At 36.0% G+C, this 16150-nt stretch overlaps 2 protein-coding genes across 7 annotated transcripts in view; one reads left to right on the forward strand and one right to left on the reverse strand.

Moving 5' to 3' along the window:
• The window catches only part of LOC109099237 (collagen alpha-5(IV) chain-like), a 39596-nt gene extending 25925 nt beyond the window's left edge, over window positions 1-13671 (reverse strand). Inside the window, 1 exon segment of the mRNA XM_042760779.1 lies at window positions 13403-13671. Within this exon segment, the coding sequence (XP_042616713.1) occupies window positions 13403-13480 (78 nt within the window). The 5' untranslated portion in view covers window positions 13481-13671.
• A 586-nt stretch (window positions 13672-14257) lies between these two features.
• Window positions 14258-16150, forward strand: part of LOC109071450 (collagen alpha-6(IV) chain-like) — a 128686-nt gene continuing 126793 nt past the window's right edge. For 5 of the 6 annotated variants that reach the window (XM_042760780.1, XM_042760781.1, XM_042760782.1 and 2 more), the window contains exons 1-3: window positions 14258-14405; window positions 14542-14664; window positions 14828-14873. In XM_042760780.1, coding sequence (XP_042616714.1) covers window positions 14654-14664; window positions 14828-14873 — 57 coding nt within the window. In that variant the 5' untranslated portion in view covers window positions 14258-14405; window positions 14542-14653. Of the gene's footprint in view, window positions 14406-14541; window positions 14665-14827; window positions 14874-16150 lie in introns of those variants that run through there. The other variant, XM_042760786.1, reaches the window with a different exon arrangement.

A 16150-nucleotide genomic window follows, 5' to 3' on the forward strand; every position in this document is an offset into this window, starting at 1 on the left:
ATGCACAATATTTATTGTCTAATCTGTACTTGTTTAAAACTCAACTATGTCCAGGTGCACTGAATGTAATTTGGTACAAACAACATTCTCTCTAATTATTTTTGCAGATACAAATCGAGCAGTTTATGCAACAGCAGCATGGAGTCCCTCCTTTCACCACTAGAGGATGCTAGAGGGTTGCTATATATATAACTGTACTTGTCAAAAGTTATAGACTGCTATACAAGTAACTCCTTTCTTGGAAATCAGCTTTCATTTGTAATATCAGAGCAACGGTGAAAAGAAAAACAAAAATTACTGTGACGTTCGCAGAGTGGGGATCACAGCAGAGAAGCAACTGGACGTGGGCTGGCACTCCAATGATTGGAAGACAAGTTCTCACCTGAACTATAATCTGGAGATCTAATTCTATCCCTAACAGAGCGTGTTCAAACCTGCATGCCATACCCAGCTTGCATATGAATTTAAAACTGCAGGGCTCAAATGAATTACATCTTGAAGCGCTCTTGAAGTTTTTGTCATACAGTAGTTTGTTTAAGCACAGCAATAGCTACAGCTTAAGCTTTCGGGCAAACCTTTTTGTTTAAAAGAGGATATTTTGAACACATTACTTATAATACTGTGTTAAAATTTTGTTTAGATGATTTTTGTTCTCTTCCACTAAAATCCTGTGTTGTTACAAGGCAAGAGGAGGAGATAATATAATGCCACGGATGCCAGAGCTTTGTTCGAAAAGCATTGATGGGCCAAGGAAAACAAGACAACATTGCAGTAAATATTAAAAATATTTACTTAAAAAATTAATGTCTGCTATTACTTACTTGAAAATATCCACATTCATAAAAAAACAAAAAAACAATGCCAGATCAGAAATCCCATTAAACATAAATCTAGAAGACAATTTTAATTTCTTTCTTTCTTTCATTGATGTATTGCTAATCTAAACAGCTATGTTTTTTTGAGATCTAAAGCATCATCTGATTTACTGTTTACATGCACATGCCAAGAGTTACACAGGGGAGCCACTACTGCCTCTATTCACCACTAATAGCAGAAGCAGATGGGAATGAAAAAAAGGCAAGAGTGTATGACATGGAAAGTAAATATTTTTGCTGTTTAGGGAAGGGGCACCTATGTCTCTGGCCCTCTAAAGCTGTAAAAATAATACATGTTGAAACAAGATCTATTCTCGCTCATTGTTCAAAAAGATATAGAAGAAACATGCACACACATCTCTATCTGACAAAAGCTATATAATTACAACCTCGTTTTAAAGCACCGCTAGACACTAGCATATTCCGATGTCTGTCTCGCACAGACTGTCTCACTCCCACCTCAATGGCCTGGATGAAATGCTTTTTCACTTTTACAATGACACTGGAGCTAACTTAGATAGATTTCAATAGTGTGTCATCTTTGGAAGAGGGAGGGATAGCTTACTACTTAAGATCTTATTAAAGGGATTATATTAAAGACTGTTAATATTGATTTGTTGACAGACAGACAGACAGATAGATAGATAGATAGATAGATAGATAGATAGATAGATAGATAGATGTTTCGTTCAGATATGTTTTATGTAGTATAGTTTCAGTCAGACCATTGTGTTTTTGCTTCAAATTTCGAAATTATACAGTCTAATTTAGATTAAAAGCTACTCATGCTGCATGTATGCTGCATCTTTGTTTGGATCATGATTAAAATCCAGTGGTTGCCTCTAATTTTAAATGGAAAGGGCACAGACAAAGCCTTAGATTCTTCATATTAAGAGATTTCTTTTATTTGTGTCACTTGTTTGATTTGAGGTTTGTTTTAAAATTTAAATTTCGTTTTGCTATTTTTCAATTTCGCAAAGAAACATGCAGCAATAACCTAATAAAACATCACCTTTTCATTTACTGTATAATGTCTTCAATCTCATTTTATAAAAAAAAATTAGGTTGAATCGAATCGTGAAATCAAAATCGTGATTCGAATCGTAAGTTGAGTGAATCGTTACATCCCTATTACTCTCATATCGTGCTCTCATTACAACTACAGCATATAAATTAAACCATTAACAAATATTTTGTTAAAACAAAAAGTGTCAGAGCTACAGAAACAGCAAAAGAAATAAATAAATAAAAAACAAAGAGGCAGGAAAGCTGTTGACTACATCAATACAGTAGTCAGTGTAACGTCGGCTAGTTGACTTAATCACATATGCACATAGATAGCCCGATTTCTTGGTCTTAAGCTGGGGCTAAAGTGTTTTTCTTAAGATATTTTTGCTTCATCTACTGTACAGCATTGGCAAGTCCAATCAACACTGCCCTGTGTATTTTTCACTTCTAGAAACTTACTAGTTGTTAAACTTGGATATGATTAATATGAATATTTCCCACCTAAGTAATCACCTCATTCAGCACCACTCTACTAACATGTATTTGCACTTTACACAAGCAGTTGGGAAGACTGCTATCAAATCCTTCAGGAATGCACCGTACCACCTCTCCTGTCTGCTCCACGTTTCCCGTTTGTACTTCACTATAGTCTTTGAACATTGAATCTGACGTCCCTTATGTTTTTAATGTCTCTGATTTTAGATCACTTTTATTTGTACTCCACATGTCCAAGTGTACCAGAGCAGACATGCCTCAAACACTTCCAGGCAATACATACAGTATTTGCTAGAATCTCCACAGCACTTTTGCAAAGGGAGTGAAAATTGAAAACAAATTCACCACAAAACTACAAATACATAGAACATCAGAAATTAATGATATAAATGTGGATTTATTCTTAAAAGGAGGAATGCAGGATAATGCCTTGAATGCTGGGCACTTGGAGTTGGCACATGTTCAAGAGGTTCAAACCACAGGTATGGGCTTGAGCAGGTTTACTACTTCAAACATGGCTGATGTCACTCTGATGGGGCAGGTAAATATCAGGGCTGTATTCACAAAACATATTAAGGCTAAAAGTAGCTACTAACTTGCCGATTTAAAAGAAACTCTTCAAATTAATGGGCGTGTCAGTGCACATTTTAGGACTCCTAAATTTTTGCTTTATAAGTATTTCACAAAGAGTTTTAAATCTGTGAAAATTTAGGGGTAGTCAAGAGGACTCCTCAATCACTAGGACCAAACCACAAACAATGGCTGTTGCCAGCAATCTGCCTCAGAACATAATTTTTTTTTAAACATTTCACAATAATTTCAATTTAATTGAATTGTGTCCTACTTTTCATGTACAAGTTAGGCAAGAAGTAAACCATACTGAGCCTTTATAGGCTATTCCACACTCAAGTGCACACACGAAGCTTGCCGCAAAGCACAGGCAGAAGTATTTTGGTAAGGAGATATTTTAATTATCTATGAATGAACTAATGTTTTCTGAGTCAGTGTCTGCTGAAACAGCTTCCACACTCTTTAGAAATACGCTTAATAGCGCACATTTATCTAGGTTAACGTTCAAGTGAGCAGTTGTGTAAAAGTTGCTGCAAATTACGTTTTAATTTTGAAATGATAAGCCATATTTGAGATTGATGCTAGAAAGGCGAACATTTACCTCATTCTACAATATTTCTATGACTAAATCAGTGCAGAGACCAATCCCCTTTCAGCCAGTCTCTGTGTGCATAGTTAGTAAGCTTGATGACATCATCCATAGCAACGAGGTCAACCCCGCCCTTTCTCTTAGCCTAAGATTTTTCCCTATTCCTTAGTAAAAGTTGGTCTCAGCAGCTTTGTGAATGTGGTTTTAAGAGGAAACTCCTTAAGAACTTTTACTGCTATTTAGGAGAATTCTTAGTGCTAAGATAAAATGTTTTGTGAATATAGCCCCTTATATAACTTCATGTTCATTAGTAAATAAAACACTTACGTACTATAAACTGTCCAAAAATTACTATGAAGGTTTACTTCCCACATTTTACATCAGCTTTATCAATAAAGGGATAGTTTACCCAAAAATTAAAATACTCACCGGTATGCTTCTTCTGCAGAACACCAAAGATATTTTGAAGATTGTTGGTGACCATTTGACTTCTCAAAATATCTTTGTTTATGTTCCACAGAAAAAAAGAAAGTCATACAGGTTTGGAATGACATGGGTAAGTCATTTTTGGGTGAACTGTCCCTTTAAATGCATTTGTGCATTTGTGGTTAAAAAGTATAGAATTTTTCTTTTCTTTTTTTTTTTTTTAAATGACAGATCGTTTCGCTAGATAAGACCCTTATTCCTCAGCTAGGATCGTGTAGAGCCCTTTGGAGCTGCATTGAAACTGCAGTTTCAACCTTCAGCTCATTGGCCACCATTAAAGTCCATTATATGGAAAAAAAATCCTGGAATGTTTTCCTCAAAAAACTTAATTTCTTGGAGACTGCAGACAGAAAGACATGAACACCTTGGATGACATGGGGGTGAGTAAATTATCAGGACATTTTTATTCTGGAAGTGAACTAATCCTTTAACCAAACTTCAAAAGTATGAAATGTAAATTCTATTAAGTTCTTAGAAAGATATTAACTTTTTTGTTCTCTAATTTGTTGGAACTGCTAAAAGCAATGTAATGTACCACACATTTCTCTAATGTAGTAACCCTAAAGTCCCAACATGTCTGCCTATGAAACAGAGAGAATGATAATGAAGGTGATGTCTGGAGCAACAATAGATGGAACTTCTCTCTCACCATTCTTTCACAGTTTGATGACCTCTCCTTCACTTCAACAAACACAGAGTGTGTGCATGTGTTTGTATGTGGAGTGTAAATTAGCCACCCACTGAAAAAGATGCTATGTCAGTTTATTTAGGGTTTTACCACTGTGGGGAGTGAGGCAGTAGGGGAAATAGAGATTGGGTGTGAGAGGAGGATCAATGTCCAGCTAATCCTAAATGGTATTTGCATCTCTTTCACACCACATTGTAATTATAACCCCCACAACAGTACATGCATACCATTTAATCTATTAACACTCACCAAGCCTTCAATAGCCGCATTTTCCATTTCCACGATCAAGCCCCGGAAGTGACAGGGGAAACGCTACTGGCCCTGGCACGCACTAGCATGCCCGCTTTAAGCCCGACAGTGGAAACGCGGCTAATCATCAATAGATTTTGAGTTCTATTATATATATATATATATATATATATATATATATATATATATATATATATAAGTTCCCTGCTTCTGTGATGTTTCTCCTGAGAAAAATACCTCAGTAGCATATCTTCATACAAAGTGTCAGTAACAGTAACTGGTACAATTTCAGTTGAACTAAAATGTTTACAAAAAAATAAAATAAATAAATAATTAATAATAATAATAATAATAATAATAATAAATAATAATAATAATATATATATATATATATATATATATATATATATATATATATATATATATATATATATATATATATATATATATATATATATATGATATTAATACATTTAACAAATTATTAATTCTGGGTGAAACTGAACTTTTAAAATGCATGTAAACGTATTTAATGTGGTCAGATTTGCCAAGATATCAAAGTATCTTCCAAACTTAAATTATATGAGCCATATGCTTACTATACAACAGCCATTTTCTCATTTCTGTCTTTTTTATTTCTCCTCAAAACATTTTGGAGAAACATCTGAGAGGTCAAATTAAATAATGAACTGTATAATGAGATACTGAAGAGTATTAAGACTCTTTGACTCATGTATGAAGTTCAGCATAAACCGACTCTAGGTGACTCAGAATAACTCTTCACAGTTTTGATACCAACCGCTTAAAGAGATAATTCACTCAAAAATAAAAATTTTACTGTTAATTTACTGTTAATTAATCTACTTCATCAAAAAGAACCACTTCAAAAGAATGATTCATTCGCAAATATAATTTGTTCGTTTCTCTAGGAAAGAAAGAACTATCATGAGCTGCTAACCCCCACCTTGGTCCCCATTCCCTGGCATGAGACTGCAGCAAAACCCAGGCACTCAGAGTGGATATCTCTGCACTGAATGGATGTAATGGCTGTGAACACAGCTTGCTGATGTTTGGGTTGACTTCATGGGTGTGTTTTTTTTGTTTTTGTCTGTTTTTTTTTCTTTTGAGAGCTGAGGTGCTTCATCATTTGTGACTTTAGGGGTTTTGGTGGATTCTAATACACACACACACACACACATATACAAAGGCACACCGACATGTATGTGCATATGCATATTATGTATATAAAAGTTGATATATAAACATCCCGGCATGTAAAAAGTGTGCTCATAGCTGCGCTCACACACATATCTGAAGCAGAACACGTACAGACACCACACACACACCCATACACCCATGTTCATACACCTTGACCTGCACAGTTTATGGAGTCCGTCAAGTATGAAATGTTCAAAGCAGACCCCTATGTTCAAGTTACCAACAAACTCTCTGACCTGGTTCTGGCATCTCCACAAGAACATAAACCTAAAATATCCCAGATGATTACAATTTCAGTTCGTATATAAACAAAATAATAGATAGATAGATAGATAGATAGATAGATAGATAGATAGATAGATAGATAGATAGATAGATAGATAGATAGATAGATAGATAGATATACAGACAGACGGGTAATAGATAGATAGATAGATAGATAGATAGATAGACAAGGTAGATAGATAGATATAGACAGACAGACAGACTGATTAGAAAGATAGATAGATAGATAGATAGATAGATAGATAGATAGATAGATAGATAGATAGATAGATATATAGATAGTCAGACAGACAGACAGATGATAGATAGACAGACAGATAGACGGACAGATGATAAATAGATAGATAGATAGATAGACAGACAGACAGACAGACAGACAGACAAACAGACAGACAGATGATAGATAGACAGATAGACAGACAGATGATAGACAGACAGACAGACAGACAGACAGACAGATGATAGATAGATAGATAGATAGATAGATAGATAGATAGATAGACAAGATAGATAGATAGACAGACAGACAGACAGACAGACAGATGATAGATAGATAGATAGATAGATAGATAGATAGATAGATAGATAGATAGATAGATAGACAAGATAGATAGATAGATAGATAGATAGATAGATAGAAAGACAGACAGATGATAGACAGACAGACAGACAGACAGACAGATGATAGACAGACAGATAGATGGACAGATGAGAGATAGATAGATAGATAGATGGACAGATGATAGATAGATAGACAGACAAACAGACAGACAGATGATAGATAGATAGATAGATAGATAGATAGATAGATAGATGATAGACAAGATAGATAGATAGATAGACAGACAGACAGACAGACAGACAGACAGACAGATGATAGACAGACAGATAGATGGACAGATGAGAGATAGATAGATAGACGGACAGATGATAGATAGATAGACAGACAAACAGACAGACAGATGATAGATAGATAGATAGATAGATAGATAGATAGATAGATAGACAGACAGACAGATAGATAGATGGATAGATGGATGATAGATAGATAGATAGATAGATAGATAGATAGATAGATAGACAGACAGACAGACAAACAGATGGACAGACAATAGATAGATAGACAGACAGACAGACAGACAGACAGATGAGAGATAGATAGACAGACAGACAGATGATAGATGGATGGCTGGATGGCTGGATGGATAGATAGATAGATGGATGAATAGATAGATAGATAGATTGACAAACAGACAGACAGACGATAGATAGATAGACAGACAGACAGACAGACAGATGAGAGATAGACAGACAGACAGACAGACAGACAGACAGACAGAACAGACCAGTAGACACACAAACAAAAGAAAAAAAAAACAATTGATGGATGGATGGATGGATGGATGGATAGATAGATAGATAGATAGATGGATAGATGGATGGATGAATAGATAGATAGATAGATAGATCGACAAACAGACAGACAGACAGACAGACAGACAATAGATAGACAGACAGACAGACAGATGAGAGATAGATAGATAGACAGATAAACAGACAAACAGATAGATAGATGATAGATAGACAGACAGACAGACAGACAGACAGACAGATAGATAGATAGACAGATGAGAGATAGATAGACAGATAGACAGACAGACAAACGGATAGACAGATGAGCGATAGATAGATAGATAGATAGATAGATAGATAGATAGATAGATAGATAGATAGATAGACAGACAGACAGATGAGAGATAGATAGATAGTAGGGGTGTGACAAGACACTTATCCCATGAGACGAGACGAGTCCCAGGACTGGAAAAACGAGAATAAGATGAGACAAGATTTTTAGCCTTTTTAAAGAAAGCCTCATTATTTTATGGAGGACTGTTTTCTGAACCTGCAGAGTAGCCTACAATGGGTCTGTGCTCAAAGACTGTTCTTTAAAGTGGGGCAGTTCCAACTTTGCAAGGACATTTTTTATATTTAAAGAATTTGCCAATGATGATTCAAACACGAGTTTTAAGCAGTGTAGAGTAGCTCTTGTTGTTTGTTGTTTCTCTGATCACAAATGCAGACATGGCTTTATGTTTACGCAACGTGATACGCAACACAACACGTAAAAACACAGTATAAGTCATTATGATCAGTAATCATGTCCCCACTGAACAATGCCTTGCAACAAATGCTTGTTTGCAATTGGTTTTACTGGTTTTGTCTCATCACTCCAGGGAGATGGCATCACAGTATGTTAACGGGCATAACATTTCCGTCACACACTTGAGGTATTCAGCCAATCACAACGCACTGAATAGCTGGCCAATCAGCGTACACCTCACTTTTCAGAACGATGAGCTTTGTAAAAATTGCACGTTTCAGAAAGGCGGGGCATAGAGGAGTAACAATAATGTACATTAAGTGGAAAATAATGTTTTCATTTCATTGTTTTCAATAATGTTTAATGCATTTCATTACACCAAATACACAACATAATGCTCTTTTTAGCAACGTCATATGACACCTTTAAATGTCTGTAATACAGAAATAATGATGTGGGTTGAAAAGACTTTTATTGCTCTTTTTGGATCAGCAGCAGTATAAATTATTCATTAACATAGGCAGTGACAAAATGTGCATCTCACGCTCCACTGACACCTGTGCTGTGAAACAGTCTTAATAGACATAGCTGGATCATTGTCATTCAGAAATAAGATTGCGTGGGTGTTTGAGTCGAGATCGCGATCTTTAAACGATTAATCGTGCAGCTCTAATGTAAACAACAGGGTATATACAGGAATCATGGAGTTACATTTAATACCTTTTAAGATCTTTTTTAAGACTCTTTTCATACATTTTAAGACCTCATCGCCACTCCAAGTTTTAACCAGTTACATCGGCGACACTTTAACCTACATTTACTATATATTGTTTGTATGATAGCACAACTAAACAGACTTACTTTGTGATAACTCCTTATCAATACAAAATAATTCAGAAGGGTGGGAACGAAGCACAAGATAACTTATTGAGTGACTAACCAATGCAACCCAAGAAACAAGACCAATAAACAAAACTGACAAAACTTATTGAAGAGGGAAAATAAAGCTCTCCGTGCTAATGTGGCAATGAGTTCACACAGTATATTCAAAAGATGTATTTGTAACATCAACTCTTATAACTGTCTGCAAACCTTAGCATGTTTGTGGAACACTTTTACCTGTGATTACGGAGTGCTTGATTTGATGCAGACTTGACAGAGTGTCAGTACTGCACCTGATCGTGTCTGAATGATCATGGAAGGTAAAATAATGATCACAACTATTACATCATTTTAATTGTGCATCCCAAGCCCATGCCAGTTAAAAACAGCCCACAGTAGCACAATTACCATGTCCCAAATATAAAAAGTCATTTCCATCCCTAAAATACATACTGTACAGTCACTGTTATCATAAACACAGCTCAAAATTCAAACCTTTAACCCACTGGGCAAAATCAACCCATGGCAACAGCTTAAAAGTAGACTAATTTTGTGGAAAAAACAACAACATCCCTGCATCCAACACGAGCTGCAGAACTCAGATTTGACTGATCACAGGTCAAAAGAAAGGAGAGATGACTGACAAGATGTTGGAGGATTTGCTCCTCAACAGATCCCGAGCTCATTGAAAAATATATTTTATTGTAAGATGTGTTACACAGTGCCCGCATGCGCAATCGCGAAATCAAAAGTGAACTGCGACTGTGAGTGCTCATTCAAAGGGATTTAAATACCCTACATATTGACAGCAGCACCATGATGTGCGAAAATTATAAACAATATTAGAATGTTTGCGGGAGTGGATGGGAGCATGCGGTAATGGTCAGAAATTCAGCGAGAGCGGGATTCCATAAATAAACTACACAGAACTGCACTATTCAGACAAATATACATAATGAAAAGATGATACAAAATTTAATACCTTGGAAAATGGCATTTAAGACTTTTTAATACTTTAAGGGCCTTAATTTTCTCTAAATTGATTTATCAACTTTTAATACTTTTTAAGATCCTGCGGACACCCTGAACAATGCAAATTGTTTTGCAAGGATATCGTCACGTTCTAGCGAGACCAGTCGGATCTTGCGAGACACATCAGATCTCATCACATCCCTAATAGATAGATAGATAGATAGATAGATAGATAGATAGATAGATAGACAGATAGATAGATAGATAGATATTACTGACAAAGGACATTTTTGTCTTTAACTACCATTAAAATGCACTTTGTCATGTGATACTAGATTTCACCACTAGGTGAAGACAGAAGGGTGGGAATTGTGGCCATGAATTCCATTCTGCTTTGAGTTAAAAGTCTTTGACATTTTAAAAACAGGAGAAAATCTGTTCTTTCACACTGCAATGGCTCCTCAAAAGGACATCTCTTAGTTAGATTGAGTGGTATCCTCCAGGAGCATTTCTAGCTTTTCATCTGTACTGAGGCATAGGCCCCCCCAATCAACAAAGTTTCCCCATATTTTGATACTTTTTTTGGATAATGTTATGGATAAATGGCTATAAACTGTCTTCATGAGCTGCACGTACAATAAAGAGCTACTTTATTGTTTACAAACGATAGAAGACATTTGCAAGTTTTGTTACCTACAATGGACTGTAGGTAAATAAATATCCACCTCATTCTGCGCTCTTTTTGCTTTATGACTTATAAAGTATTTCGTTATGATGTGAGGAAAAGCTGCAGAAAATTCTATGAATAAGTGAACTGTCTAAATGTATTAATCTGAATCAATGAACAAATGAAACTATTTCAGACCTTAGCAATACTGTTTGACCAATGTCCCAGTAAAATGGGTCTAGCGATGGCCCTGGTGTGCATCATGCTTCTGAACTAACTTGCTTTGAGGCCTGTTCTGAGGATATTAAAACTCTTGTGAACAATGTCAGATTCACAATCTGTGTTTTTAAAAAGCACCATTGAGCATATGACAAAGCAAGGAACTCTAGCCTCAAGGATATATCTATTTATGTCACATTTTAAAGCAAATGTTTCAAATTTGGAATTTGCTAAAGTAATCAGTGCAATCAGGCAAACACAGAGACATATTGGACTGGGGGATGATACGTATAAACTGGAATTTTTTTGAAGAATTTGAAGGGTTAAGAGGTTGTATTAACAATAGGCTGTGGTTAGATTCACTTATTGAACAGACCTGAGGGTTGTGTAGTCTTGCTCTTGGGGGATGGGTGGCACTATATATCTACATGCCTGTCCTGATGGCTAGCAAACTCCTCCCTCTATGAATGACAGATGCCACCTTTCACCTTGCGAACTGAGAAACATAAATTGGGCGGAAACTTAGGAGTAAAACGAAAGAGCTCCAGAATTCTTACTGAGAATCACAACAATTCAACAGCCATTACATTTTAACCAAAGACTATAGAATACCCAAGACATGTCACTCGTATAGTTTTGAATGGGGAAAAATGCAACGCTCAATATGGTCGCTCAATCGCAGGAAGCCCCGCCTTCTGAATGAAGGAGCCAATCGCTAATCCGTAAAGTCAGCGCATCACTGCAGCTGCCGTTAGAAGCGTCCCGGTTGCTATAGAAACAGTCAGCATTCTGAGACGTGCGCTCAGGACTGCGCATGCGCACTGGCTAATCTAAACATAATAATAAGCTTTTTACAATGCTATTTGAGCAAAATAAACAACATTTACGACACAGTTGTTATCAGATTTCTTTGGTGATTTCAAATATGAAATTTAATAACAAGCCTAGTGAACAGTTTTGTAGAATTTGATGTTTCCCCATTCAAAGAGATAGGAGTTGCTCTTGGATGCCCGAGAGGCATTTCAAAGATGGCCACTGAGTGACATGACTTGTCTTAAAGGGACTTTGATTTTAACTCCCTGTTGGAGCTGGTGCATAACAATGCCCTTTGGGAAATGTAGGAACACAATGTGTTTTGTTGTAAGGTCACCACATGTGCTCTTCTGTCCCTGCTGTACCTGTACTGCTATGAGAGGACCCTCCCTAAACATGTCCTCACCTGTCTGCCTCCATGCTATTGACTACTCTGACAGCTGGACAATGAATTGGTCACATAGTGATGCCATATCTTTGTATTTGCGGCAATGTATCCAATCAGATCCAAAAAATATAGGCATGCAAAGAATGTCAAACTGACCAGGATCACTCTGTGGCATGATGGGTAACAAGACAGCAAAACTGTGCTCAGTAAATGGGATCATATGGAAATTTTTACAGATGAGAATAATTTTTCCTTATCATTTCACATCATGTTTGTGATAAATAAATAACTGGCATTTAATCTGTCTATAATGTCACATGCAATGCACATACAAATACAGTGCCAGTAATCAGTTTACAACCCATACACTTATACCAGTAACATTTGTGCAACAAATTATGAGCATGAGAACGACTACATGTGTATTTACAAAAATAAAAAATAAAAATACTGATAATAAACACATAAAAAAGCATACACAACAACAACAAAAATAAAAATAGACAGATAGCCTATAAAGTTAGAAACTTCATAGTTATTATTGAATGATAAATAAAGTGGTTGTTTTATATTCAACATTGATAATACGTTTTAAAAGAACATCCTACATGTTTCTACATGCAGTTTGGGACTATTAAAATGTGATGTGCATATCTCTGCACTTGCACTCAATAAATATAACGGATTGTATCTTAACGACTGTACATGAATATACCATCCCATGAATATAAAGTCACAGAAGTTTCGCACTTGTTCTTACCAGGAAACATGTTATAAAGTAACCTGTGTTTATAGGCTAAACTTTAGCTAAAGCGAGTCTGATTGAGCTAAAGCAATGGCAACGGTCGTTTCAATTTAAGATATAACTAAAAGAAGTAAGAAGCAACGTTCACTTACCGCAGACTCCGATTTGCGCACCTCAGTACTTATAGTGAGGAACACCAGTAACACCGCGGCGAGACTCTTTAAGTTCATGCTGATTTTCAAAGAATCTGCCCTCTTAACATTGACAGTTACAACTATGAACACTTATTGAACTTAACATATTCATCCGTTAAGCTAACTGCAAAACCAGCACGTTTTTTCAAAAGTTACAGATGGATTCTTGTAAAGTCTCAAGGCTGTCCAGTGTTGGCAGCGCTCGGAATAATGTAACGTTAACCGTCACTTTACTGAATCCCCTTAACCTGCTCACCGCACTAATTCATATCCCTCCGCCAAAAATCATTCTAGATCCATACAGACTCTAAGCTGTATATTCATGGAAGGATGAAAAGTTACATTTAAATGTCTCTGGTGCTTTTTTTGTTGGATAAACCATTAATATAAACCTTTTTACTCGCTGTTTTTTTCTTCTTCTTTTAATATTATTAGGGGATTTGTTATCGATGTCGTAGCGGAGGACGCATCACAAACAAACATTGAAAAAAAAAAGTGTTAAAATGGAAGAAAAAAGATACTACATACAGTAGGAAGGTTTACTTGTGCTCTTTTCTTATTTTAAAGTTAAAAGTATTCATTTTGCAGCCTACTACTGATGATTAATATTGTTATATTTCTGCTAACTATAGCCTAGTTGCATTAATCTGTATGGAGTTACTTGAATTCCTTATTCTCATCAATTTATTTGTTCATGTAATTTCATTATGCTTTATTATGTCCAGTCGTGTGTGAGATTAACATTATTTCAGCTTACACGAGTGGCACACTGTTTACTGGTTGTTATCGCTGTTTGTGATGGTCCGTGATTGTTATCGCTGTTTGTTTAGAGGCAAAAGCGTGAGGCGCGGGTGATTGACGGGTGAAAATCCCGCCCTCTTCTCAGAGCGCAGACAGCACTTCCAGCGGTGCATGAATCGACTCTGCCGCGAGGAGAGCGTTTCCAACACAGAAGTTTCTTGTGAGTGAACTTCTCTTATTCTCAGAGGACACACTGAAACAAAACTTCATAAAATACTTATTGCATGTGCAACATTATATTTTCATCTCTCGTTTAATTGTTTATTTTTATCCTTATCTCTTCTTGCACTTCGAAGTGGACGAACCGCTCACCGGATTCTCAAATGAATAGGTGTGAAGCCATTAACAGAGACTTTCTGTGAAGACGCCGAGGATACAATACCTGCGGTTTTCTCAAAGCTTTGCAAAATGAAGCTTTGGTAAGTATATTTCTACCTAGAGATGTCATTTTATTACGCGTGGTTACAAATTCAGACAATTGGATGTTACATATTGAACTGTCAGTTTTAGTCACCGAGTTAAATAAAGCGCATTATTTCTCTCGAGCATATTTGATGTGGTTTTGTTAATCTCCCTTCACAGGAGTTTTGTGTTACCTGTTGTCTTGTATGCAGTGTCTGCACAAGGGGTAAGTCTGCTAACAGTATTAAAACACTTATCAGTATATCCCCTTGTGGTTTATGTCGCCAGTATAGGTTGGATAATTTGTTATTTAACTGAAACTCTAACTCTTCTTTGTAATAAACATCTGGTTCATCATGTTTGGGTTAATTTTTGCAAACACATTTGGATGTTTTTATAAGACACAATCACTTGACAAAATACAACCTGTGAAGTTTTGTGTAAACTTTGTGTGCCTTGTTAAACTTTTCAGATGTCAAGAGCTTACAGTAGTTAGTTACCGTTAAAAATTAATTAGTTTTTCAGTGATTTGTGAAGTGTCTCAGTCCTCTCATCTCCCAGCTGACCAAACACTCCTCCTCCTCATTAATATGCAAAGTACCCTGTTTCTCAGCCACACCCATTTACCTTATTGTTACCATATTGACAATTGGTTTTCTATAAGTACGTCATTCATGGATATTAATTTTTTTTATCCTTGATCTGTTTTATTTTTTTAACAAGAATTGCATGTACTTTTTTTTAGTATGCATCAATTATGATCCATTTATCATCTTTGGCTGATGTTGAAGTAATTATAGCAGTATACCTTTTGAAATCTATGAAAAGTTGTCTCTCTTGTTGGCTTTATTTGAAAGTAAGTTGTGATTTTACTGTTCTAGATGTCTGTAGAAGTTAAGGAGTGGCCCTGAGTGTGGAAAATACAGGTGCTGGTCATATAATTAGAATATCATCAAAAAGTTGATTTATTTCATTAATTCCATTCAAAAAGTGAAACTTGTATATTATATTCATTCATTACACACAGACTGATATATTTCAAATGTTTATTTCTTTTAATTTTGATGATTATAACTGACAACTAAGGAAAATCCCAAATTCAGTATCTCAGAAAAATAGAATATTGTGAAAAGGTTCAATATTGAAGACACCTGGTTCCACACTCTAATCAGCTAATTAACTCAAAACACCTGCAAAGGCCTTTTAATGGTCTCTCAGTCTAGTTCTGTAGGCTACACAATCATGGGGAAGACTGCTGAATTGACAGTTGTCCAAAAGACGACCATTGACACCTTGCACAAGGAGGGCATGACACAAAAGGTCATTGCAAAAGAGGCTGGCTGTTCACAGAGCTCTGTGTCCAAGCACATTAATAGAGAGGCGAAAGGAAGAAAAAGATGTGATAGAAAAAAAGTATACAAGCAATAGAGATAACTGCACCCAGGAGAGGATTGTGAAACAAAACCCATTCAAAAATGTGGGGGAGATTCACAAAGAGTGGAC

The sequence above is a fragment of the Cyprinus carpio genome, chromosome A7 (genome assembly GCF_018340385.1).
Source record: "Cyprinus carpio isolate SPL01 chromosome A7, ASM1834038v1, whole genome shotgun sequence".
Taxonomy (NCBI): Eukaryota; Metazoa; Chordata; class Actinopteri; order Cypriniformes; family Cyprinidae; genus Cyprinus; species Cyprinus carpio.